This window comes from Bactrocera oleae, chromosome 4, assembly GCF_042242935.1.
Source record: "Bactrocera oleae isolate idBacOlea1 chromosome 4, idBacOlea1, whole genome shotgun sequence".
NCBI lineage: Eukaryota > Metazoa > Arthropoda > Insecta > Diptera > Tephritidae > Bactrocera > Bactrocera oleae.
The window spans coordinates 63,721,923-63,749,361 of NC_091538.1; the positions used below are offsets into that span (position 1 = coordinate 63,721,923).

Sequence of the window (27,439 nt, forward strand, 5' to 3'; positions counted from 1 at the left end):
TTTTCAAATTTCTAATTCGCAACACCGGCTTGAAAAATGAAAAATAAGTTCTTAATCCCAAAAACCGGATCGAAAATTAAATGTAAACTTTAGCCTTTAACTTCAACCTTTCACAAATAAAAGTTTCCATACAAGAACTTAATTAGGATCGATCAGTTTGTATGGCAGCTACATGCTAAAATAGTCCGAAATAAACTGTTCCGACAAATAAGCAGCTTCTCGGAGAAAAAAGTTAGTGTGCAAAAATTCAGATTGATATGTCAAAAATGAGAGACTAGTTCGCGCGTATATAGAAAGGCAGATGGACTTGGCTAAAGAGAGTTAGCTCATCACGCTGATAGTTTATATAGGTAGTTTATATTTACCTATATTTTATAGGGTCTCTAACGTTTATTTCGCGGTGTTACAAATTTAAAATACCCAGGGTACAACAATGTTAATCCCAAGTTTTTACTTAAAAATTAAGTTATTATTATTAAAAATTATTTCGCGCATGCGCTTACCTTGTGCTAACCTTTCGGTTATCTTTGTAAAAAAAAAGCTTATTTTTATTAAAATTTCAATATATTTTAACATTCTTTGCTTCTGTTGCAAATTTGTAAATCTTTTCAATACAGTTTTTGGGTATGAAAATTATTTTTTTTATAGTTGTTACTCCGATTTTTATCAATTTTTAATTCCAATTTTGGGATTAGAAATTAAATTTGCATTTTGCTATTTAAAATTAAACTTTGAAAACAAATAAATCTTAAATTTTTAAACCGAAAGCGCGAATAAAAATTAAATTTTTAATGTAAAAATGGGAAATAAATTTTGTAATGAAAAATTTATTTTTCAAATACAAGTTAAATTTTCAATTAAAATTTATAGTCCCGAAAACGCAAATAAAAATTATTTTTTCAATACCAAAATGGGAAATAAAAATATCTTTAATACAACATTATTTTGTTGGAAAATTTTCAACCCTATATTAGAACTTGATTCGTGATGGATGTTCAACACACATTACTTATAACAAAATGTCATATATTTGCGAATGTGATTACAAATGTGTTCATTATGTCATCTCAAATAATTCATTGTTACAAACATTATTACAATATGTAAGCTGTAAGTCTTTTTAAAAGTTATATCACCCGCAACAGTATAATATTCTAAATTAAACCTTTAAATAAAAAATTTTATCTTAAAAACACTTACCAATATTTTTTAGAGATTTTTGCTGAATTTCTGTGCCTTCACCTTTACAATAATTTAGAGTTTTCTATATTTTACATATATTTATGCAAACCAGAAAATATTTAACACATATTTCAATTTTATTTTTCAATATTTTTTTAATATTTTCATTTTACTTCTTCTTTCTTCATAGTATTAATATTCACTTAAAACAAATTAATTCATGAAATGTTCACATTTGTCTAACTTGACAGCTGCGCAGTTGTTGTTGCCGTTCGCCACGAAATGGCTGCTAGCGCATGTACACTTCGCAAATCTCATAATTATTATTAAAACACTGATAACGATCGATATTTCAACAATCTACAGCACAAAATCATTATTATACCCATTTAAATACAAAACTTTTAAATTTACTAAACAATATGAATACGGATTACAATAGTTTGTCTGCTGCTTTTGAGCAGCTGACTTACTCGCTAAAGAAAAAACTGACGAGAACAGTGGAATGCATGGGAAACGGAAGTGGAGTTGCAAACCCAATAAGATTGTGCACAGGATAATATTTCAATATTTCATTGGTAATAATTACTGAATTAAATTTAATTCTATGCAAGATATAAATAAACCCTCAATTATTCTCAAATTTATATATGATATCAAAGCTAATTTTTAATTAATTTAATTATTTTACAATGCAAAATCGAGCTGTACATAACGTTAATTATATTTCTGAGAAAAAATTGTATTAATTTTGTTATTAGAATATTGTGTTACATAAGAGTATTAAAGGTTAAAAATATATCAAAATAAAATTTAAATTATTTCCAATGCAGGTGCAACCCTACTTCCGCTTCCCATATGAGGGCACAGTTCCTAGAGGCGACAAGAAGATAATTCACGATGTACACATAATACTTGTTGCTACCATATACCGGTACGTTTGAAGTGGTTAATTTGTTAGTTTTCAAATATTCTCAACAATTTATTTAATTATTAAAAACCACAATGAAACTCTTTCCGTTTTCATAAGTTTATAGAAACTTTTTTAGAATGCGTATTACATACATATATTAAAGCACTAATAATAACATTCTATGAACAGCATATAAACTGATTATATATATAAAATTTAATTTATAATTGGATTTGATAACAACATTAGCAACAAGTATTTTATACATATTAGGGTGGTTCACGAAAACTAAAATTTTTTTTCCCGATACCTGGAAAATATCGTTAAAAACAAAATGAAAATCTGGTAAACTTTGAGCTGTAGATATTAATAATCTTTTAAAAATTGTCGATTTTCCATATAAATAACACAGCAATATTTTCTTATTCGGTTCGGATGTTTAATGTATTTGAACAAGTTATTGTATAGTGAAAAGGAAAACTTATTATTGTAGGAAATTTTAAGATCTTAAGGTTCTAGCACGATTTTTTGCTAAGTCGACAAGTTTAAAATTAATTCGAGGTCAAAGCTCAAAGTTTGAAAAGTAAACTTTTTACATTATTTTACAAAATAAAACCTCAAAATTTTTATTCGATAAATTATAACATTTATTTTTTGATTTAGCACTATTGAAAAAAAGCGTTAAAAATATATTTCATAATAATATAGATAGAAGTATTGAAAAGATTAGAAATTTTATTGTGTAGTAAAATAATGACTTTTATTATTGTTTGTATAATTTTAAAATATGGCAATTGGTTGAAATTTCACAATAAGTGAGTATAAAGATACATAGGTATGTATATATCGTGAATTACCTTCTTGGCTCTGGAAACTGTTCATATTTGATCTACTGGAATACTGTGCAATTGTTGTAGTCTTTAATCAGCAAATAGTCGCTAGCGCATGCACATTTTTTATTTTAGATAAATGGAAATAAATCACTACGCGCCATCAATATTTTAACATTCACTGATACAGCACTATTACATTACTTATTCAATTAATCAACTTTTCCATTAAACACACAATTTAACACGAATTTTTACATTTCTATTAACCGAATATGACGAACTTGCTTACTCCTTAACGAAACGACCGAAACTGACAGGAACTGGAATGCATGGGAAACGGAAGTAGAGTCACCAACCAATTAGGGTTGTGCACAGGTTGTACATGCTACTAGTTCAAAAAATTTACAAATAAGTTTTGATTAAAAAATATTAATTTATTGATTATTAACATATTTTTTATATAATGAGTAGAAAATTTACATTATTTATATTCTAGTTTTTTAATATCTAATTTTAAATTTATATTTATACTTTTATACAGTACTAATTTGAATTGAAATATCAAATAATAAAAAATTTATAATAATAATAATATAAATTATGATTACATTTATTATATATTTGGTTATTTATAATTTATAAATTTCTTAAATAAATTATTTTTTAAGTTACTATAAATATTGGAAAGAATTTCCAGTATAAATGCAATCCTGCTTCCGCTTCCCATATTTTCTTATTCGCGTTAGTGTTCGCGTTTTTTCAACGAGTGTGCTGGCGGCTGAATAGCAGAAAGTGAAAATCTGTTTAATTTGTGTTAAAATCGTCTTAAGTAACAAATTTTATTGTAAAAATAAGTCCTACAATGGTTCTATAGTGTTTTATGATAAGATTTTAAACCTGTGCAATGAATCTCATCAACATTATTTAAAAAACAAAATGTGCATGCGCCGGTGGCCATTTCACAGCAAACAGCAACAACAATTCGCAGTTGTCAAATTCTAGAAAGTTCAAAAATGCTGTGTAATTGATGATTGCTCTAATTTGCTAATAGAATCTGAATATTTGGTAAATTGATAAATATTTAGTTAATTAGATAGAACAAGGTTTTAAAGTAATTGGTGCATACTAAATCTTATATGGCTAATGTTTTGCCACCGAGAATAATTGGAGCACTAATGACACGATAGACCACGATCCTAGGAGTGACTGTGCAAAATTTAAAAGAAAGTGTATATATGTATGTATGTTAGTGTATGTCCATATGTACATATATACCATACTTATGTACGAGTATATGTATATGTGTGTTAAAATATGTGATGTGAGAGTTCTTAGTTTTATATTAAAAGTGTTTAGTGTGAATATGTTTGTTTTGTTTAGAGTGAAGTTCGAGGAAAAATCAACAACAACAATATGCAATTCCAATGTCTAGTGTGTTTTATACTCAACTGTTCGGCTGAATGCATAGACTCAGGAGAATAAATAATTAAAATAAATCTTCAACCCTAAAGATATTACAGTTGCTGGGTAAGTTTTATTATATTATATTTAACAAGTGAAGCATTTAACTTCACATTTATTTTATTATTGCTATTGGGTCGATAACTATAATAGTCCAGTTTTTTCAAAATTTAAACGGTTATTTGAGATAAACATCTACAATAATATTATTCAAAGTATTGCCCATCTGAAGCTATAACACCTTTCTGGCAATTTGTGGACTCCATCCGAAATAAACTGCGCCGTCTTGGCGGCCAAGAACGAATCAAGACAATTTTTGATACCCTGTTCTGAAGTGAAACGCATTCCAGTGAGGGCGTTCTGAATCGGCCGAAACAAATGGTATTCAATAGGAGCAGAACCTAAACTAGAAGACATGTGAGGCAAAACTTCTTAGCCGCTGTTTTCCAAATAGTTTTCAAACGGTATTACAACATCAGGCCGAACTCTGATATGATGGAAAATTATTGTCTCGTGTTAGTAACAAAACTCCGAGCATTTTTCGACAATCGCTCGCTCCAATGTGATGAGTTATTGTCTCACTCTTGACAAACCGCACGAATATAGTAATAGACCCATCAGCTTACTCAATTATTTAGAAATATTTTTATTATAAACAATTTTGACTTTTTTGATTTCGTAGATCACTCACCTTTATATTCATTTTTTCAATTACTCATTAACATTGATTCGACAAAATTTAATCTCAATGCAAAGCAATTAATATGAACAATTATACTTGATTTTTGGTCGGCTCCTTATGGCGATTAAATTCAAAGTCTTTCTCTTAAATTTTACAGTAGAAGTCCACAAAATTACATGCTAATCAAAGCATTCAAAGAAGATGATAATTGAATTGCAGACCAACTTTGTTTGCATAGAAAATAATAAAATTCTCCTGCTGTTTTTAACCCTTCGCTAGCACTTCCCAACATGCTCTTTGATTGCATTGAAAAAGTTTTTCGTAATTTTCTTTTATCCTCTGACTGCAATTTATTTCAATTTAAATTAGCTATATTATTTTGCCGTCCCCAAACTACCCACCATATTGTTACGGTGAAATTTGCCTAATTTGCCGCCATTATGCAGTTACTCCTGCGCCTAACAGACTGAAAGTATTTGAAAATTCAATTTGAAATTAACGCGAAAGACCAAAGGTGCCAGCTACTGCCACCCCCTACCAACTACCAACCACCTGCGAACTGGAGGAAAATAGGTATTACAACACACTAAAGCCAGCAAACAAAATTAGCTGGCTTGAGCTACCCTGTGTGAACGTGAAGTAATGAATGCATAGTGCAAGCAAAATGTTGGCCCGCAAGGATAGACAAGACATTTTGGCAAATTTACACCGATGGTCGGCAAACCAGCTTAAACTAGCTAGCGCTTTGTTTTACTGCAGCTAAAGTCACGTGATAATCGAGTTAACCGAACCAAAACAGCCGGATTGAGGATTTGCGGCATTCCTGGCCGCTGTTGGTGTGTCTGTATATGTGTGTTTGTGAATGACGACGTAAAGTTCGAGCCTTCGCTCTTAGTGGTCGACAAAGCCAGCGCTTGTGGGGAAAGTTCGGTAGCACCAATATATAATATGTGTGTACCATCCGTGTAGCGGCTGAGTAGGATCAAAGCGAAAAGTTCGGACTTGTGCGGTAACGCAGGTATATTGGCGTTACATACATGCACTATATGATTTGATTTTATCATATATGTATATACATTTATATATATTTACAAATTGGTGTGTGCAACTGAACGATTTGAAAAGTTCATGTAAAACTTTTTAAATTAAAATTATGAATTTTTACACTTCTCACTCGAGTGTGCTGCTTCATTCATTCAATATGTGCACAAGTGCCCAAGTGTGGCTCAACTAATATTGAGATTGGGATTTAGGTGTCAAAGTTGCAATGTATATGTGTGCACAGGTTCGTATGCCCTTACTTACAGCGGCAGTCATATGTGCAGCCAATTCTCCATTAAAATATTAAAGTAGCCTCAAATTTCATATCATTTTGTTCTTTTTTTTGTTTTGGTTTTTGTTCTTACATCTGCCTCCACAAATATTTTGTTATTATAAATGTACCGGAAATATACCGCATACTCGCTTACTTTGGCAATCCCATGTGAGTCCCATGTGGCGTTTACGGCCAATCTGATTTAGACATTCCGCAATGTTTAAAAAGTTTGTCTTAACTTTTCATATAAAATCTGCATATTGCTTTGTAATCCTTATTGTTACCCGCTTGCTGTCTTTTCGTTTTGTGGCAGGCTGTGTTTTTGCTTTTGTTACAACTTATGAAATTTCAATTTTATTTGCTGTTAAGCGGATAATTGATTTTTCTGTGTGTAAGAGATGCACATCGTGTAGGCAAGAGATATATATATATAATATATATACATTAGGGTGTGTTAGAAAAATCACGAATTTTTTTTCTCTTGGTACTACGAAAAATTGATCGGTAGACACCTCTAAGAAACGCTCTCCAAGTATCAGCTCTTCATTATAACGACAAGGTCCTCGCTTTACCGTTATCTAGTTTTTTCTTATGTTCGGGTAGAAAGACTCATATCTCGCTGCCAACTATTTGAAAACATATTTCGTTTTATGAATTTTGTAGGGAATTGAATGCTCTGCGAAATTATCTCTTCTTCGTAAACTTAGCTGTTTAAAAGATATTAACGGTTAAAGTTGACATTATTATTTAAAGACAAATTTGTTTATTTTTTCTTTTGAATTTTATAACTAAATGAAAACATTATTTTAAATTGCAAAGCTCATAGAATCAAGTAAAAAAACATTTCTTTTTTTTTTTGCCCACCCTAAGGTATATAGTTCGACATTTTAACCCAGTTTTATATATATTTGTATGCATGTAAATGAATTTATTCGTATTTATAATTATTAGCTTTTGCTCACACTTGCTTTTGAATGACTTTTAAAGAGCGCAACATGAATGACTTTCAAAGAGCAAGGGCATACAAGTTTTAAGCTTAATTTGGTTAATTAGAATGGAAGACATTCAAATGATTCATTAAATTTTCCAGAAATCATTTTGGTATTGTAATAAAATGTTTTTTGCATAGTATCTAACAAAAACAATTTTACATTTATAAAGTAGGAGAATGCGACACTTGAAGCTTTTTCCCCAAAAATCTCAAACATTTTAAACAAATTTCTTGATATGGGGCTTAGTTGCTGCTACCATTGATTTTAAAAAATGTGTTCCGGTGGACAATGATCCGGCTACGAATAAAAATTTTGAGTGCTAACCCAACATTAGCGTTGACCAGGACTCGAAGCTGTATAGCTCGCCTAAATAACATCATTTTATTCAAATACTTTCATTCTTCGGTTACATCGAAGCTATAATATCCTTTACAGGAACATTTATTATAGCATAAAAGGGTATAAAAAGATCTTTAACTTGATTTTCAGCTGACAGTTTGTATGGGAACTATGTGCTATCGGGGTCCGATCTAAACAATTTGTTCGGAAATTGTAGGGTTCGTGAAGATATCTCGTCATATCAGAAAGTTTTGCGTGCAATCACTTTATTCCGATCGTTCAGTTTGTATGACAACTATCTGTTAGAAATTGGATAGAAGGACGTGTGTAAATTTTCAGATGAATACCTCAATAACTTATGGACTACTTCGTATATGTACAGACGGACAGATAGACCGACGGACATGGCTAAATCGACCCAGCCCATCACGCTGATCATTTGCATATGTATATACTTTATGAAGAATCCAATATTTTCTTCTGGATATCAGAGTATACCTAATTACCAAATATATGATAATTTATCCCATAAACACCTTAAACTGAATTTAAAATCGTTTTTTGTTTTCTAAATCCACAGTATACGCACTTAAGAGCTTTTAAGTTTATAATTTACTTCCAGTATTAAATGTATGCTCTAGCAAATTTTGGACAAGGCAAGTTTAATCAGTTCAATATGATATACTAGAAAATTGCGGTACTCACTGAAGTCAAAATGAAGTATTTATAAACCTAACTAGACACCATAAATTGAATTTAGATTAAAAATTCCAAATACAAGCATTGATTAACAACATCAAATACTACACAATTATTTTGGGAATTACAACAATTATCTGCAAATATCAATACTAATTAAGTGTAGTCCTCAAAACACTTTATAGCCAGGAATGTGCTTTTAATAATAAGCATGTGCTTTCAAAGCGCCTTCCAGGCTTCACATTAAATTTGAATAATGAGCAAGCAATCAACAATAAGTCAACTTCATAATAAGACAAAATTATTTCGTTTAACTGTTAAATACATAGTGCGGCACAAAGAGTCTACGAGCAAATAAATCCTCTGTCAATTCAATATGAAATATTTACTGATTCCATAATTTATTAATTTTTGAATATTATTATTATTTTTCATTTTAATGAATGAAATTAATTAAACTGATTTTCATTTCCGCTGCTTTTCGCACAAATAAATCAAATAATATTTAATTAAATGAAATATTATATTTACTTATACATATGTACGAGTACATACAAATATAACGGCTATAAGAAGAGCAGCAACTTAAAACTGGAGATAGAATGTATCAAATTAGTTTGTCAGTCAATTTACTCTACAGGTTACAATAACGGTTAAATGAACTAAATAAATAAACTATCAGATTTCGTGCAGAAAGCTAAGTGTGGTGGCAAAGGTAGAAAATAAAGTGAATATGAGCAATGTGGCAAATGTAGGGTTATTCTTGGAATATTTTAATTAATATGAAAATTTGTATATATATGAAGCAGAATTTGTGCTTTGTCTGATATTAATTTCTTAATTGAGTTGCAAAACCAAAAAAAAAAAAAATTTTTTTTTTTTAATTTATTTAAAAGTTCGTTTTAAAATATTTAATAAGTAATTTATGCCACGTATCCAAGCTTAGGTTTTTTCCTTAATTTTAAATTTCATATACTTGTATGTATGTATCTGTACGTATTTATGACCTGTTCACATTTACCATATTTACCGTATATAACAAAATACAAGAAATTATTATAAATACACGAATACTTTACAGTTATTTGGACAACAGATAATGCAAGTACATCTAAATTAGTAGTAAACATGTAAAACAAACAACCACGCCAACATGTAATATCATCTATCAGTCTGTCTCTCTGTCTGTGTGTACAAAATTCAATGCATTTGATGTAAAGTCTAAAATTAATTGCAAAATAGACGAGTATATTTACCATTTGCCCAATGGCAACAAATTCAATTTGTACGAGAATTAATTGAAATATTCGCACTCTGTTAATATGGCACCGCCGTATCTATGAAGAAGCTCCATGAATACAAAATAGTATGCGAACTTAATGGCCCAGCAGAAATTTAAGCAGCAGAATTGAAAAATTGTGGCAAGAAATGAAAATGAATACACTTATTTAAGGGTTTTTTTTTTTTTTAGAAAAACCAAGCTTAATCGTTTGTATCTCTAAAATATTGGAATTTGTTGTTGTAATGAATAATAATAACTTTCAGTTTTCATACCTCGAGCAGGGTATATTAAGTTTACAACGACGTTTTTAACACCTAAAAGGAAACGGAGACTCTATAAAATATACTTATGAATTATCATAGCGACGAGGCGAGTCGATTTAGCCATGTCCATCTGTCCGACTGTATACCATATACGCAACTAGTCCATCAGTATTTGAGATATCAAAATATAAATATTAAAATCAAGTTCTTCTATAGAAAAATTTTTTATTTGATATAATCTGAGAATTAATTGTTCAGATTAGACCACTATAACATTTAGCTGCCATACAAATTAAGCGATCAAAATCAAGTTCATGTATGGAAAACTTTTTTTTTATTTAAGAAGATATCTTCTTGGCATGGATTACTGTCAAAAACAGCGCTACAATCTCCAAATATATTTTTCATAAACTAATCAACCTACATCAAGCGTTTGTGTGGAAACTTTTTTTTTTGCAAAGGGTATTATAGCTTCGGTGCAACCGAATATAACGTTTTTACTTATTTTCACACAATTTTAAATTATTGCTTGTAATTTCTTAAGGAAATGTTTAGTTTACATAGAAAAAGTATATGTATTGTATGTATATTGCAACTATGAAGAGCTTTCGATGAATTGAAGAACTTACTGACCATTTCTGGCCTCTACACGCACCTCTCTCCACATATTTGAGAATATAAAAGTGTAATCTGGTTATCAGAAGTTCTTTCGATTATATTTTTAAGCGCTTCGCAAGAATTCATCATCGAAACAGCTCATTCTACACGCAAGCCATTCAATTTCCTACTGGGTATCTCAAATGTTGCTTGTTTTCAATGTTTTCTAGCAACACGAGTCATTTAATTATTTATGTTGCTGTTGATTTTGTTCGTCATAATTGTTTATTTGATAAATTCGATAGCAATTTACGTTGCCAATAACATAAACAGCTCAGCAAACAAATAAAGATACAAAGCACAACTTATCAGCTTTTGCCACAACTTAATAAATAAACAAGGAAATAATCAAGGTAGCTTAGATTGCAAAGAACTTGTAAATGTATACACCCAAGGTCGACATTTTACACGGATAAATCGCTATTTAGTATTTTGAGCTGTCAGCACAAAAGCAAAAACAAAAACAAATGCACATCATTAAAATACGCCAAAGGTATATTCTGCTTGTAGCCGATTAGCAGCTGACAAGACTTTGGTTTGCATGGCAACTAATGAAAGCAAATTGTGTCTCTGTATAGGTATGTATGTATGTGTGTGTGCATGTGTGGGTGAGCATTTGACTTCAGCAGTTATAAAGCGCACAGCAGATAATCGCGCTTGCAACATCTCATTTCTTTTCAAATTACCAGCTTTCACCAACAAAACCTAGGCCACACTCATAGTGAGTGACCGCACTTTTTGCATATTTAACTGTATTTTATGACAATTCGCTGGCTGTCATCATTGATGTTTTTACATCAACAAATAGTTGAACAACAACAAGAGCAAACAATTTACGAAAAAAAAATATGTAAATGAAATTGACAACAACAACTGCAAAATTCTAAACCAACAATTAATGCCATTTAAAATGACCGCAATCACGCACACATTTCTTTTTTTGAATTCGCTTTGCTTTTTCCAATTTGCTCTTTTGTGGTTACATTTTATATTTCATGCAGTCTGCATATTCGAAAGTGCACAAAAAAAAGCTCAAATAATGATTTCAGTTTTCATTTGCCCTTCTGCTCGGACTATTGCCACTCAAATTGTTGCTCATTTCACTGTAATGACTTTTTGAGTTACTCCTTCGTATACGCAATAATATTGCATTTTGCATTTTGCACTTAGCTTCAAAATAGCTAGATAATGAGAGCTTTTGCGAGTTTGATTAGTTTCGCAATTAATTTTTTAGCATGCTTACTTTCTATCAGTTGGTCGTGTGTGAATTTGGGACTACTCCTTTTGTATACCAAATCAATATCCGATCAAATTTGACCCAGACTTGATTTTTGACCGACCTTGACGTGGTCTTTTAGGTTTCGGCACATTTTTCGAGTGCCATTTGTTAGATTGTTGAATGTAGAGACCCAGCTACGTCGTCAAGCATGTCTACTCGACATCGGTTTTGCAAAAAATTGAGGTTTTTTGTTACGAGTCTACCAATGACACTCTTAATACCCAAAATATGAACAAAAATGAGTTGAGTCAATCCATAAGAAATATTAAGATCCCTCGAAATTTATCGATTCGGTATACGCGCGCATTTTATATGGATGTTCTATATATACATATGTATAAGCAAATAGTCTTCTAGAAACTTGGCTACATATTTATTGTTATATGTTTTGATAAAATACCATGCTATTGCTATAGAATTAAATTTCTTCATAACATTTATAAAACTGGTTCCTCATTCAATACAACCGGTTCGCCATCCAATTTCCGTATTGTGGGCAAACGTTTTATACACTCAGCGCGCCATGTCGCCTCATCCATGCCTTCGGATATAGGATTTCCTACTACCACAAGATCTTCCAACGCTTCCAGTTCTTGCAGCCGTGTAAGCTCACTCCAATCTTTGATCAAATTATTACTAATATAAAGCACTTTTAAAACTTTCAAAGCTGAGAGGCCCTTCAGCTTTTCAATTAAATTGTAACTAAGCCACAGCTCGATGAGTGTGTCGGCGACAGCTTCCTGCAAAGAAATACAAAAATAATCAGCGAGTTAAATTTCGACAAATATTTGAAAGTCAGTATCAAGAGGTCCTACCAATCCTGATACATTTTTAATGTAATTCCGCGACAAAGAGAGCACACGCAAGTGTTTCATGCCATTCAAGCCGAAAATTTTCTCTATCATATTTGTAGAAAGACTCAGTCGTCTGTTAAGTAATTAAATATTGATTTATTTATTATTTGCGATCACAAGCTGTGACACTTACTCACAATTAACTAAGTTACTAAGCGTGTTGTCCATTTTTTCGATTGGCGGCCATTGAAATTGCAACTCGATCACTTTAGACTCGACGGCACTTTGTTGCTCACGTTCTTCCCAACGTTTCAGCGCTTCCTTGATTGTTGTGGCTTTTGACATTGTTGAAATAAGTTTAGTGCTCAAAAACTTGCCTAAAGTGGTAATAATTGAAATAGTTTTTCTTCTAGCAGTAATATTAATTGATAAAACATTTGAGTTGTTATGACTACTACAGCAACTTGCTAAGCAATCGAAGGCGAAAATAGTAAAAAACTAGTGGTAAACAGGTCAAGATAAAGCCGCTGTTGAGAAGGATACGGATTTGTATAAAACGGAGAACTATTACATTCATAACTGTGCCTAAAATACTTCATATTGGCATAGATACGACTGCACTACTTAGCTTAAAAGTCATGATCCTCGTGATAATAAACATTTGTGTTGATAAAACGGTTGGAATTAAGAGCAATGCTCCCAAAATATTAACTCTTCAAAGCAATCATTCTTTTGCAGCAAATTTTTGACTACACTTTAACTAATATTATTTACCAACTTAGGGTTGTAAACAGGTTTAAATGAGCGAAAGTACAGTCTTTTGTAAATTAAATCTGGTAAATTCCAATAAAGCTTCTGATCTAAAACTTTTCGGACCGACATATCATCGACCACTAAACAAATTTTACATAATCCTTCCCAAATAAGTCGGGCCTACGAACTAAGTTCACAACTGCATTCCACAGAAATATCTAAGAAATGTTTTTTTATACCCTCAACAGAGGATATTAAGTTTATCATGAAGTTTTCTACACACAGAAGGAAACATCGGAGACCTTATAAAGTATATAGGTATATAAATGAGCAGCGTGACGAGCTGAGTCGATTTAGCCATGTTCTTTCTGTGTAAACGCAAACTTGTCTCTCAGATTTTGAGTTACAGATCTGAAATTTTGCACACGTTCTTTTCTCCCCCAGATACTAGTCAATTGTGGAAAATATCGTTATCGGACCACTATAACATATAGCTGTCATTCAAACTGTACGATCAAAACAGAGTACTTGTATGGAAACGTTTTTTATTTGACAAGATATCTTCATGAAATTTGGTACTAATTATTGTGAAAATCAACGTTATAATCTGAGAATAAATTGTTCAGATCGGACAACTGTAGTATATAGTTGCCATACAAACTGAATGATCAAAATCAAGTTCTTGTATGGAGAGCTCTTTTATTTGACTAGATATCTTCACGAAATTTTTCATGGATTAGTGTCCAAAGCAACGGTATAATCTCCAAACAAATGTTTTAGATCCGACCACTATAGCATATAGCTGCTATACAAGCTGTACGATCAAAATCAAGTTACTGTATAGAAACTTCTTTATTTTTGAAGTGAGTTCGGTGCAACCGTAGTTAACGTGTTTTCTTGTTTTTTTTTTTTTTTTGTTACAACAACAATAACTTTATCATAATTTTATATAAAGGGCCTAGACTCTCAGTTAAGGCCGGGCGTAATCGGCAAGAAACTCAATTATAAATTGCCAAGGACTATCACACCGCAAAATTAACACTTTTATTGTCCATAAATAAATGATTACTGTAAAACAAACTGTGAAAGCATTTTTCATAACCAATTTGACCTTGGCATTCGCGTTGATTATAGCGCCAGTAAGCAACAACTTCATTAAATATGACAAATTGATGTAAGAATTTTTAAAGAAACAGTTTTGTTATTTAAAAAATGGCAGAAAGGCGTTTCTGCGGTTACAATTTCAAAATTGCGTGGGTAAAAGAATGTGTCGCGCCAATTTACCGTTAATACCAGATGTTAGCAACTCATTTAGAACATAAATTTTACGAAAATAAAAGTTAATATAAAAACCATAACAACAGCTTTGCTCCACACAGTGCAATTTTCGATTGTGACCTCATTTTTAAATAACGCGCCATGAACGCTATCGAACGCAACACAAATTTCACACGCTTCACCGCCGGCCCAGTTAGATATTTCAAATTTATCGGCATTTGCTTGCAACCACCGGAAAGGCCGCACACCAAATACAAACGCATGCTAACTGTGCTCACCATAGCGCTAATGTTTCTGCATCAGATCGCCTATATACTAGAGCCCGGACGCACTTTTGCCGAACAATCTGCCGCCGCTGGCCTGCTCAACTACACCACCGTTAGCGGCGGAAAGATACTCTTTCTCATCTACAATCGCTGCCTGCTGCTGAGCAATCACTGCCAATTGGCTGCATTGTACCCGAGCGCAGCGATGGAGCGCCACTACAAATTGGAGCATTATCTGCGCATATATGCGCGCGTACAAACGCTGCTCTACAACTTTTTCAAATACATTTTAATCATATACTTAATATATCCTATAGCGCAATCATTATACGACTTATGGTCCAGCGGCGTCTACTCATACATCATGCCTACACTTTTCTGGTATCCCGTGCCATTGGAGCAATCGCTGTACGTTTATATCGTTTACTTGTTATTCGCGTGTTTTTGCAGCTTTTGTGCGGGCTTAATTATATTAAGCGCCGATTTGTGTCTCTTCAGTTCGGTATCGCAATTGATGTTACATTTGGATTTGTTGGCGCAGCGCATAAGCGCACTGCGACCGGCGCAGGAAGGAAGTTTAAGTGCGTTGAAAGCGATCATTGAGTATCATCAAAAGATTTTGACGTGAGTGTTGCTTTAAATAATGTGGAACGCTTAGTTGCATAACATTTTGTATCACTTGCTTTTAGACTTGCGCACAATGTGAATAGCATTTTTGCGCCCTCGATACTTTTCAGTCTGGCTTCGTCATCGTTTATACTTTGCTTTAGCGCCTATCAGCTACTCGATGATGTCTCCTTCATTTTCGTTTTGAAAGTGTTCCTTTTACTATGCTACGAAATGAAGCAAGTGGTCATCACTTGCTACTACGGCGACAAACTGATGGATAGTGTAAGTGATACGCTTACTAAGGCGTTTAAATATTTAAGAATTTTTATATCTTAAAGAGGGTATATTAAGTTTGCTACGAATTCACAACATCGAGAAAGAAACGTTGAAGATCTGTAAAGTATAATATATACATAAATTGCATAATGAGTCGATTTAGCCATGTTCCTCTGTCTGTCTGCCTATTTGTATATACACGAACTAGTCCCTCAGTTTTTGAGATATCGATCTGAAATTCCCTAGATATTAGACCACAATAGCATATAGTTGCCATACAAATTGATTGAACAAAATTTAGTCTTTGTATGGAAAACTTTTGTATTCGACGAGATATCTTCACGAAATTTGGCACAGATTATTGACCAAGGTAGCACTATATATATACAAACTGACCGATAAAAATCAAGATAAAAGAAAATAAATAAAATAAATTTTTCTTGGTTCATTATTTTTTTTACTGCTGACAGAGTGCAAATCTTTTTACCGCTGTTTACGCGCACAATTGGACCGATGGTTCACCAGTTTACAAGCGCCTCGTTTTGTTTATGTTGGTACGCACTTATCGGCCCATAGCATTGAAGGTAGCTGGCATATCAGACGTTTCGCTTATCACACTCAAACAGGTAAAGCAACATTTTGCACAAATTATCAGCATATAAAAATAACTGAAATTGCGTTTTTTAAATTACTTGCAGGTCTTAAGCACCTCTTATCAAATTTTCACCGTTTTGAAAACAACATAAATGAAAAGCATGTTTTTTTTTGTTTTATTATGAAATGCTATTCAAATTCACATATTTATTAGTTAAATACATAAATTATTTCATAGCGCAATGTAAAAGTACATTATTGAGTTTGTTACAATTCAAAAAGAAATAAAAATAAAAGCTAAAGGTTTCAACATTTTGCCCGCCCAACAGCAGCCCAACCGCCCACTTGCCACACGCTTAACGTCTGTCCGTTTTGCCCGTACCACGTTTGCCAGAGTACAAATGCTTGGGCATTTTGGTGCCAATAAAACGATCGGCTTCGCCCTTCAATCCCAGTCGTGTCACCTTCTTAGCAATATCGCGTTTCGCCATCAGTTGCGCCTTCTTCTTCATCGCCACATTCTTGACACCCATTGTATCACGCGCTGGCGCACGCTTCAATGGCTGGCCTGTGCGCTTCACTACCGCTGACGACTCCTTGTCCAGCAGTGGTTTCTTCAATTCCTTGCTGCCAACAGGTACCACACCGCGACGCAGATCCACCACGGATTTTGTGAAATTGGCATTTTCGCTGCCAGACATGTCGACACCCAGATTCTGCATGGTTTCGCGAAGTTTAGCGACCGAACGATCACGCACCTTGGGTTGCTTGTGACGTGGAATTGCTGGCTTGTTCTTTTTCGATGCCAGACGACGGTCGTCGCGCAGTTGGAAGCGTTTGCCGCGTATTTGTTTGGCCATATCGCGTATCTCCTTGAGTGTTTCATCCATGGTCATATCAGGTAGAGCGTATACACCGCCTTCTTCGCGTATACCCTCATCACGTTCGAGTTCTTCCAATTTGGAAAAGATGTCGGGATCAATGTAGTCGGCAATATTGTGACCATCCCAAATTTCGGGTATAACATCGTAGCGCTCCTCTTCGGGTATTTCGGTGTAATTCTTTTGCAGATCCAACGTGTAATCATCGCCCATTTCCTCTTCAATATCACGTTCGAGTTTGCGTTTACGTTCGGCTTTCTCTGCCTTCATTTCAAGACGTGCCAACGCTTGCTCGGGTATGCATGGTGCACGTACCTTATCATCACGTGGTTTGGGTTCTGCTACATGCAGACGATTTAGTATATTATCTACTTTTTTTGTGCGCATTTTTTGTTCGACACGGTATGAAAGCAGACGCTCACAAGCTTCCATTTTTACTTCCATAACACCCTCGTCACTGACTGTGGATGTGAACATTACTGGCACATTTTTATCTTCCTGCAATTTGGTGATAATAGCACGACGGTCCTCCGATAAATCTTCAAGACCAATAATATCGATTTTATTGATGGCCAAAATCAAAGGCTTGTTTGTGAATAGCGGTTTTATGCTCTCGAACAATTGCACTTGTTCTTCTATTGAATGACCGCACTGTTCAGAGATATCCATGAAGTACAACACACAAGAACGCAAATGCGCCAAAGCGGTGATGGCTTGCATTTCAATGACATTACGTTCCTCTAGTGGATGATCTAAAATACCGGGTGTGTCGATGACCTATAATATTGTAGAGAGCACAACCGATTAATAGAACACTTGCATACTTGTTTTATTATTTATAAACTCACCTGCCAGCGCAAATACTTGTAGTCTGTGTGTCCCACATAAAGTGACTTGGTGGTGAAAGCATATGGCTGCACTTCTACATCGGCGCGTGTAATCTTATTGATGAACGACGACTTGCCCACATTAGGAAAACCACAAATAATAATTGTACGTGAATAGGGATCAATGGTAGGCAAACGTGATAAATGTTGACGCACTTGCTCCAAATATGTAAGATTCGAGGCTTGCTTCTTTAAAATTGTGGCCATACGACCCAGCGCTGCTTTTTTTAGCTGTTTGCAACGATAAAGCGAATCACCATATTTTAACAAGCGCACATAATCTTTGGCAACGCTGTAAATTTGAAATAAATAAATAAAATTACACGTGGCTAAATGTCAACAAAAATTAAACTCACTTGTCAATTAAGTGTCTAGCTGTGTTCAGCTGACCCAAAGCCAATTTGTAATGGTCCTTATCGTACAAGACATTCATCAAATCGGCATAGAATGGATGTACGTCATCTAGTTTCGGAAAATCCTGTATAATCTGTGACAGACGATCGTGGAAATTCTGCTGCGTGTACTTGACTTTACGTGTGTAGAAGGCACGAATACGCGATATCTTATAACCCTTGTGCACAACTGTTGGTGTCTTGCGCTGTGTCTTTGAGAGCATAATATCGATAAAGTCCTGCCATTGTTGTTGTAAAATAAAGAAATGTACATAAATATTAGCAAATATGAAATTTCACAATAGATTGTAAACAGACAACAAAAGCGAATGCTAGTGAGGTTATGTGGGAGGTGATTCGCAACTAAGTTCTAAGCACAATCATTTCACTTTTGTTTTGGTAAAAAAGTAAGTTATATTTTTACATACCTTTGCTGGCGGAACCACCATAATCTTTTTGAAGTTGTACAAACTCATTTTGTTGTGAAAATTTTATTCTCTTCACAATAAAAAATTAATTTTAAATGCGATTGCGTTGCGTATCAAACACACGCGGTGCAATGCAAAATGAAAAAGAAATGAATGGCAATGCCGCATAACAGATGTGCCAGCTGTTGGTCGACGCGTTGCCAAGTGTTGTTAGTATTACAATTTTACATACCCAACGGCGCCACCTATATGCTCATAGCTGAGTTATAAGTCAAATGCCAAAGGTCTTCCGTTTATTTAAAATGGTTTTTGCATTTTATTATTTTTTGTGCGTTTCTTGTTCATTTTATTAAAAAAAATCTTTTAAAATGCGGTGAAAGAAGTTTATGTTATATATGTAGTTTTGGGTGCACAGGTGCCGGCAGTGATAGAGCTTTCATCTAAGTCACTTCTCGATGTATATATTTCGCATATAGAAGGGAGCGCACGCTCACAATTTACCGTTAGCCAAGTGTTCTCGCTGCTCACTGCAATGCAGCTAATATTCCCAAATATGTCACTGAAATTAAGATATTTCTAATATAAAACAAAGAAAAAACATTTCACCAACAATTACCCGGTACGTGGATGACCCGGCGCCCACGCTGCGTATTGGAAGCAATGCAAGGGCTCACTTTCCATATTTCTATACACAATATTTTCACTGCTGTAGGAGCGATTGAAATGCAGGCCAACATAAGCCAAAGTATGCTGCCGTTCACGCTGTTGCCGTGCTGCCTCATTGTAGCTCCGTAGCAACGCCGCAAAGCCATCCGTGCGCAGTGCTGATGCAACATGCGCCAACATGGCCACACCACCAACATCTGTTGCATTGCGACAATGCCGTGTGGCATTAACGAAACTCGTCGGACTCACTTGCAATTGGAACAAGCCCACTTGTGGTATGCAAGTGTAATTGCGAGTTGCTAAATTGAAAAGTGTTAAAAATTTAGAATTCATTGTGTATGGTTGTTGTTAGTATACACACACACACCGATTGGCTCGCCATATAAACTGTAGAAATCGTAGCGACTGTCATTCACCAGACTACGCATCGTGTTATTCTCGGGGCAGGCGAGTATGTGACAATTGAAATGCTGTTCTGGCTGCTGCCAAACGCTTTGCCGATTTTCATTGTTGTGTGTCGAATTTGGACGCGTGACTTTGAAGTGAAAATTTTATTTTTATTTAAATTTGAATACTAAAATTCACATTTTTCTTTCATACTTTGTTGCAGCCTCGTTAGCAGTATTGCAAAAGCATCACTGCCCTCCACCATCTGCTTGCTTCTTATACGCGTGCCAAAATTAAAAGCCAAACCGCGCGCTAATTTCGCCTCACGCATGCAATCCTCTAAGGTAAATGCATTTTTGTAAGCGATCGCCGGCATGTCTGAGCGTTGACACGTGCGTACGAGACTGAATTTTAATTTATCCAAATGTGTGCCGCGTGGACATATCGCCTTGTTGTGTAAAATTTCAAGTGTTAACAGCAGCAGTAGCGTCAGTACACGCGCTGATGGCATTCTGTTGCATACTGACATGCGTTATCTGTGTAAAAAGATATATGTGGCGCCTAAAGTGATTTGGAGGTAAAACATATTGCGTGTGTGCCAATCAAGTCAACAAGAAAAGGTTATAATAGTTCTTCTGTCGCTCAACTGTCAACCTTTTTATTAGCATTCAACTTGTTAGAAAGGCCTTTCTGAGAATGGCTACGTCGTAATTAGGTATATGACTATGGCAAGGGACTTTGGAAGGTTACTATTAAATGCTAATTTAGTTATAATGCTATGACAACTAAAACAAAAAGTTTATAATTATTCTTTTGAAAAATCGTATAAAAAATTCCAAATTTCAAAAGCTTTTGACACGTTCAATCATACAATGATATGGCATTGAAAAATCTAACTCTCTTCAGTGTTAAAGAGGTGGGTCATGAATTATCTGATCTGTCGACAATCATCCGTACTATTTCGAAGTCAGAATTCTAAGCTAAGAAGAATTACACAGAATGTTCCGCAGGGTGGTAGCGGGGAGAGCACTATTATTTAACTTCTATATCTCGAGGCTTCCTCAACCACCAAAAGGAATTTCCAACACCTCATACGTCGATGATTGTACGATATTGAGGTCAGACAAAGGAATTGATGGCATGTGCCCGAAAGTAGACAGCTAGCTCACCAATCTTTCTCGCTTATTTTCTGCAGAAGCCTAATACTCTCCTCCAATAAATCCTAAGCGATCATATTTACGAACTGAACGATGGAGTACAAACTGGATCTTAATATCGCAGTCTCCCATTAAGAAATAGAATGCATTCCTCTCACAGTTTCTGAGAGATGCCTTCATAGAAATCACTCTGGATCATGAAGGACGCAACTAACTTCATATATGCACTGAACGTCATTCGCAGTAGAGTCATTAACACTTTCACCGACTCACTGTGATTGGTGTACTTGGAGTCAAACCACCATCATTGCAAACGAAGAACTTGAGTTGCGAGCCTCTCAAATCTAGAGTGACCTTGGTGCAACTTCGTTCTAGATATTATAGCAGGTTAAACTTCTACCTTTCCAAAATTGACGCCAACATACCAAATATATGTCCTGCAACGAGTTCCCGCATCTAACCATCTCTTTGCATTTCCAATGAATCCCAGCTCGCTGTGGTCCGATCACGTCGAAACAGCGCGTTTCTTGAGCCTCCCGTTAGATGATTTCGATGACAATTTTCTTGAGCTTTGCCAACCAAACCGGGTCTAGATAAACGCTCCAACCAGAGCAACATTGTTTTTAGAGTTGATATACATAGAAAACTGCGAGCGGAGACTGGAATTAATTAATGACGTTTGAGGGTGAAACTGTACTGCTGAGGCTTATCTTTTTGTTTTAAGTAACGTAACCTCAATAGCATATTAATAAAGAATTTAGTGTTCAGTACTATCGTCGCTAAATATTTATTATGGTATCCTCAATAGGTAGAAATCAGTTATATGTATATCAACTAAGCTAAATATCGGACCAGTTCATGTAACTATTTAGAAAATAATTGATTACATTACAACAATAAAAACAATATATTTTCTCACCTTTAGAAATATAGTTTCGAAAGTCCAAGAACGCCAATTTTTCCATCTTAGATCCCTGTTTATCACACAGTGCACTAAAAGCTTTCATAGCCCAAAAATAACTGTTCTTTTATAAAATAATACAATATAACTTACGTTTTTTGAGTATCAAAACCAAATATCCACCCATTTATACACAAATCATTTTCTGGACGTTTCAATTTAAGGGCCTTTATTATTTTCATAAATTTTATAAGTACATTTTTATTTCATTTTCACGCCATAACGACACACTTTACATTTTATGAATTTAAAACGCATACATTTTTAGGTTACATCTTCTACTTCTACTTCCCATACTACATAATTGGTTTTAACAAATAAATTAGTTCGATTTATATCTGATTTGATAGTTTAGTTAAATAGTAAAAAAAAAATATTTTAAAGTACATACAAAGTTAAAATATTAAGATTTAAGTTGTAATGACAAGATAGTACGTAGTATACACAATATTCTTCTCATTTCTTCACAGTTTTTTTGTTGTTGTATTTCAAATCTTTAATTTGTTGCTTTATGTTAAAAGCCCATACGAAAAGTTATTAATTTTAGTTGTTAAAAAATTTTATTTTTCTAATTTTTTTTCTTTCTCTAAATCTTCAAAATTCTCGGTTTTCGAATACATACAAAAACAATTTCAATATAGAGGAGAATAGGTTAATAATTTAAATATTTATACGTTATATTAGAATTAATAGTTAATAGTATCACCTGAGCAGGTTGTGCGCATTCGTTGTACATACAAATTACACAAAAACAAAAAGCATACTTTTGTTGTAATATTTGACATTTTTGTTGCGGCGCGCCAACCAAGCGTTAAGATTAAGTGTAGCAAATTGACCACCACCAAAAAAAAAATTCAAGTTTTATGAGTACTTTTACTTGCTCCAGCTGAACAAAGGCGCCAAAGAGCATGCATTGCATACTTTTAGGTGTTATACCTTTGCGATATTAAAGGGCAATCCTTCTAAGCTTACATATTTTGCTTTCATCAACATTTTTTATTCTCTTCTTTTTTTACTAATTTTACCATTTAATTTTTTATTGCCCAGTAATATCTGCGCTGTTTACATACATATACTGACTGTATTGAAGTGTGCTTGTGTGTGCGTGAGTGTATATGGTATTGGGTATACAATATTTTATAATAAATGTAAAGACTTGCTCTGCTAGGAAGCGTGTGCCGTGGCTTACTATAAACTTAAAGTTAATACATTCATTATTTTAATTAATACATTAATTAATTAATTGCATTTTTATGGGCAGCTCGAGTTGGCGCGAAGCAAATTGCAGCATTAGAAAAATATTTTAGTTTTCTTTTTCTTTGCCTTTCTACACTTTTGCTCTGCGCCTTACACATTTATACGCGAAAAAACTATTGTTTATTTTTTTATTTCCCATTATTCGTCGTTATTTGTGACCTTAACAACTAAACACAATGACTACTATAGACTGCGCTTATTTGCAGCGGCAGTGTACAAAGAAATTTTTAACTTCTCTTACATCAATATTTCGTTTTGCTTTAAAACACTTTTAGTGTTCATGTGTGGTGTTGTGTGCGTGTGTAAACAGAAAAATAAAGAAAATCTTTCAAAAAACAAACTTTCGAAATTTTTTTTTTCAAAAATTAAAACTTTTCAAAATTTAAAAATTTTCAATGAAAAAATGTTCACAATTTAAAAATTTTTAAATTTAAAAATTTTCAAAAGTTAAATATTTTTAAAACTAAAAATTTTCAATATAAAAAATTATTTTCAAAAATTAAATTACAAAATTCGCATGAAAATAAAAAGCTCTAGAAAATAAAAATTTTGCAAAAAAAATTAAATATTTAATTCCTAACTCTCAATATATGTAAGTGTTGACGTGTGTATGTATGTTTGTGTATATATTTTGCATTTAACTGCTATGCGAGAACGCTGTATTCGTATAGGGACCACTATAAATGGAGCTGCCCGAATTCGACACACTCTTCGTGCTCCTTCGGGCCATAATGCAGAGTACGGCGGCAACGACGGCCAACATCAATATGAGACCGGCGACTGCTATGGCAATGGCGAAGGTGCGCTGCGACACGCACAACGCATCCTCAAGTGTCTGCGAACATACAAGAAGAACAAAAACAGAATTAAAATATTCAAGTGTGTTAAAAATGTATGCATTAATATTTATTTACCCGCTCCTTGAGCACTGTATCATCATCGCCTTCGGACACATCCACATTCTCATTCACATACAGACCGGAGTAGACTTCGATGGTGGCCGGTTGGCCGTCTTCGTCTTTGTTATCGTTGTTAGTTTGTCGTTTCGGTCGTTTGCCGCTGCACGTAGGAGGCTAAAAAGCAACAACAACAACAATATAGGAAAAGTAAATTCAACCGCTTTGAAGAATCGTAGCGCAAAATCAATTAGATTTGCAAATAAAATACATTATGGTAATAATGTGGCAGCACTCACCATTTGGCACTCGGGATCCTGCAGGGCGCACAAATGCACATTGCACTGATAGTACACGGATGTGGTGTAGGGGAACTTGTGTGCCGGGAAAGTAACATTGGCCGCCAAATGATCGCTGGTGTAGTTGAATTGGCCCATAATCTCATTATCCATTGGGCAACTGTGTAAAAATTTCAGAAAAGTTATAATTTTAGATTACATTTTTAATAAAAAACAAAATGTTTTTAAGTATTTTCGAAATTTTATTTATTCAAAAATATATTGTTTTCGAAATTTTATTTATTCAAATATATATAACTTTTCGATACTGTGACTGTTTTTCTAACGAAAATAATGAAAAATAAATATTTAAAGCATTTTTTCTTGTATATATTTTTTTTTTTACTATTTTTCGATAATTTTTTTACTTATTTTCAAATTGTGTTACTAAACTTTTAAACAGTTTTTATGACTTCGTTGATAATTTATTGTCAAAACTGTTTTAAAATTATGTGAAAAAGGTAGTTCCGAAAATCAAAATACAAAAATTGTTGTTTGAAATATTTATATACATTAGTTTTTATTTTATTTTTTCACTAAAATTGCATTGGAAGTATGTTCTTTTTCATTTGATAAATATTATATACTTTCAGCCGCGCAGAATACTCTCAATTTTTTCTTCTCGATTTCAAAAGTTCAAGGAAAATATTAAACTACTGTTTAATTTTAAAATTATAAAACAAAATACTCTTGAATTTAGTATACCTTTAGGAGCAATCAGAAAAGCCAAGCTACATAAACGTACTTTTCAATATTTTTTGAGAGCGAGAGAAGTATTGTAAATTAAATTTTCGTAACTTTCAACTCAAATTCCTAGAAATTTTATGGAATATCCCTTTTCATTTTCAAATTGTGCTCGGTACCCCTTTTCATTCTTTCTAACAAATAAATTTTCTAACAAAAACAAAATACCTATACTCAAATCTGCTCTCCAGTCTCATAAAATATTTTATATTACTCACCCATCATCGCCCAACAGCCGTTGCTCACCCCAACCTAAACCGTCACGCACAATACAATCGGCCACATGCAGACCGTACAGCTCCTGTTTGTCAATACTGATGACAATCGTCAGCGGATCACCAATTTTCACATCATCAGCAATTTTATGCTCGGAATTGTAGATTTTCATATGGCAACCGGGCATCGGTATCTCATTGAGACTGTCCTCCTCTTGATTGCCCACATCCACAGCATCATCGCTGTCGTCACCGTCATAGACGTCTTCCTGATCGAAGTCATCGCCTGTGGCACGATACTTATCCAATGAGCGACCATAATCGCGACGATCGCTACCCACCCCCACAGCTGCCGTTTCAGCGCTACGAAACGCTTGCGGCTTTTGCGCATGCTTACCACTGTTCGCTTTGCGCCGTTGTCCATGCTTCTTTTTTGGCGTAGCCGCATCGCGACTCTTATACGAGCAGCGTACATGATAACCACGACCGGCGTCGGTGATGAGTTTCAAATGTGGTTGCAGGACAATGGTATTGAAGAACTCAATGCCGCCGTCATCCTGAAAGTAGAGTGAAAGAATATGTGAAGAGATTAGTTTCATGTTTATTTTTAAAAAAGAAAAAAGAAATTAAAGTGTATTTTCTTCACTTTTTTATTGCATAAATTTAAGAGGAAAAAATACATTTAAGCTTTTGGAGAAAAATATTGTTTATTCAATTTGTTTAAGTAATTGATTGCACACCACATTTCTAACACGATTACTTATGTAAGCAATAACTTAAACATATTTACATATTCCTCAAATTTGCATTTTCGTATAAATTTTTTAAGGCTGTGCAATAACTCGTCGCTACCTTTTCTCTGTCTCAGACACGCTGCCAGTTTGATTAATATCTAAGTAGCTTTCGAAAGAAGTTGTTGTAGCTTTTTATTTTTTTCTTTTTCTTTTTTTATTAAAAGGAGAATGCCGCTTATGAACGCTCTCTACCGCACTTCGTTCAGTAAACTCATTCGCCCGACCATTTTCCTTTGCAATTAAGCAATCAATCTTCCGCTTGATGTTGTTAAATATTTGCAAACATTTTTATTTGAAATATTTATTTTTGGCTATAAAATTTTGTACCACAACTTTCACAAGTATATAACAATAATATATATATATATATATTTTGCAATAAATTAGTTGTTTACTGGCGTTTGATTGCACTATAATGTTGATGATTTAAATAATTCCAGATATATATTTTTTTTTACTTTTTTATATATTTTTTAACATCTTTACCTAATTTTAGTACAATACGGCTTGATTAGCGCTTATTGTTTCTGCTAGATGATTGATTGAGCAAGGCTGATAGATTTTATAAGAATTTTTTCAGCTGCGTAATACATTAAAATATTGATATTTTCTGCCAATGGATGACGAAAATTAAAGAGGTTTTTGTCTTATTGGTTGATACTACATTTTGGTTACCCATTTATACAGTTCTTTCATAAATCGCTTATACTGACCGATACATAATGGATGAAATTAATTGGAAGTATTGAAAATTCTTATATTCAGTATATGAAAGCAAGAGAAAAATATATATAGTGTACCGCTTTTTTACATTTTTTTAGTGCTGTATATAGCGGCTTTATAAATAGCAACTTTTGTTTTGATATCTTTATTTGTGCTGCAAGTAAATTGTATAAGCCCAAATAAGCTAACCGGATTAAATTTTGATCAAGTGAGTAGTAGATGATGTTTCGACCCGATTTGTTACAT

General features: G+C 33.7%; 5 protein-coding genes across 9 annotated transcripts in view; 1 reads left to right on the forward strand and 4 right to left on the reverse strand.

Moving 5' to 3' along the window:
- Positions 1-12,248: 12,248 nt before the first annotated feature.
- ODA-Dnal1 (Outer dynein arm dynein axonemal light chain 1) lies at positions 12,249-13,109 on the reverse strand. Its single transcript, XM_014248134.3, has 3 exons — positions 12,885-13,109; positions 12,713-12,824; positions 12,249-12,637 (listed from the first exon to the last, which is right to left on the reverse strand). Exons 1-3 carry the CDS (start codon positions 13,034-13,036, stop codon positions 12,335-12,337), a joined length of 567 nt encoding a protein of 188 aa, XP_014103609.2. The 5' UTR covers positions 13,037-13,109; the 3' UTR covers positions 12,249-12,334.
- A 1,683-nt stretch (positions 13,110-14,792) lies between these two features.
- LOC106627849 (putative odorant receptor 92a) lies at positions 14,793-17,426 on the forward strand. The gene is made up of 4 exons (XM_014248133.3): positions 14,793-15,612; positions 15,678-15,879; positions 16,344-16,499; positions 16,572-17,426. Exons 1-4 carry the CDS (start codon positions 14,864-14,866, stop codon positions 16,617-16,619), a joined length of 1,155 nt encoding a protein of 384 aa, XP_014103608.3. The 5' UTR covers positions 14,793-14,863; the 3' UTR covers positions 16,620-17,426.
- Non1 (nucleolar GTP-binding protein 1) lies at positions 16,666-19,214 on the reverse strand. Its single transcript, XM_014248090.3, has 4 exons — positions 19,056-19,214; positions 18,592-18,866; positions 18,197-18,527; positions 16,666-18,125 (listed from the first exon to the last, which is right to left on the reverse strand). Exons 1-4 carry the CDS (start codon positions 19,101-19,103, stop codon positions 16,824-16,826), a joined length of 1,956 nt encoding a protein of 651 aa, XP_014103565.2. The 5' UTR covers positions 19,104-19,214; the 3' UTR covers positions 16,666-16,823.
- A 99-nt stretch (positions 19,215-19,313) lies between these two features.
- Positions 19,314-20,685, reverse strand: LOC106627797 (uncharacterized). The gene is made up of 4 exons (XM_014248073.3): positions 20,322-20,685; positions 20,089-20,256; positions 19,672-20,020; positions 19,314-19,614 (listed from the first exon to the last, which is right to left on the reverse strand). Exons 1-4 carry the CDS (start codon positions 20,635-20,637, stop codon positions 19,440-19,442), a joined length of 1,008 nt encoding a protein of 335 aa, XP_014103548.3. The 5' UTR covers positions 20,638-20,685; the 3' UTR covers positions 19,314-19,439.
- Positions 20,686-22,367: 1,682 nt separating this feature from the next.
- pio (piopio) overlaps positions 22,368-27,439 on the reverse strand; it is an 80,922-nt gene continuing 75,850 nt past the window's right edge. For all 5 annotated transcript variants that reach the window (XM_036369902.2, XM_036369897.2, XM_014248099.3 and 2 more), the window contains 4 exons: positions 25,680-26,233; positions 24,679-24,838; positions 24,398-24,556; positions 22,368-24,318 (listed from right to left, as the gene is read on the reverse strand). In XM_036369902.2, coding sequence (XP_036225795.2) covers positions 24,121-24,318; positions 24,398-24,556; positions 24,679-24,838; positions 25,680-26,233 — 1,071 coding nt within the window. In that variant the 3' untranslated portion in view covers positions 22,368-24,120. The remainder of the gene's footprint in view (positions 24,319-24,397; positions 24,557-24,678; positions 24,839-25,679; positions 26,234-27,439) is intronic.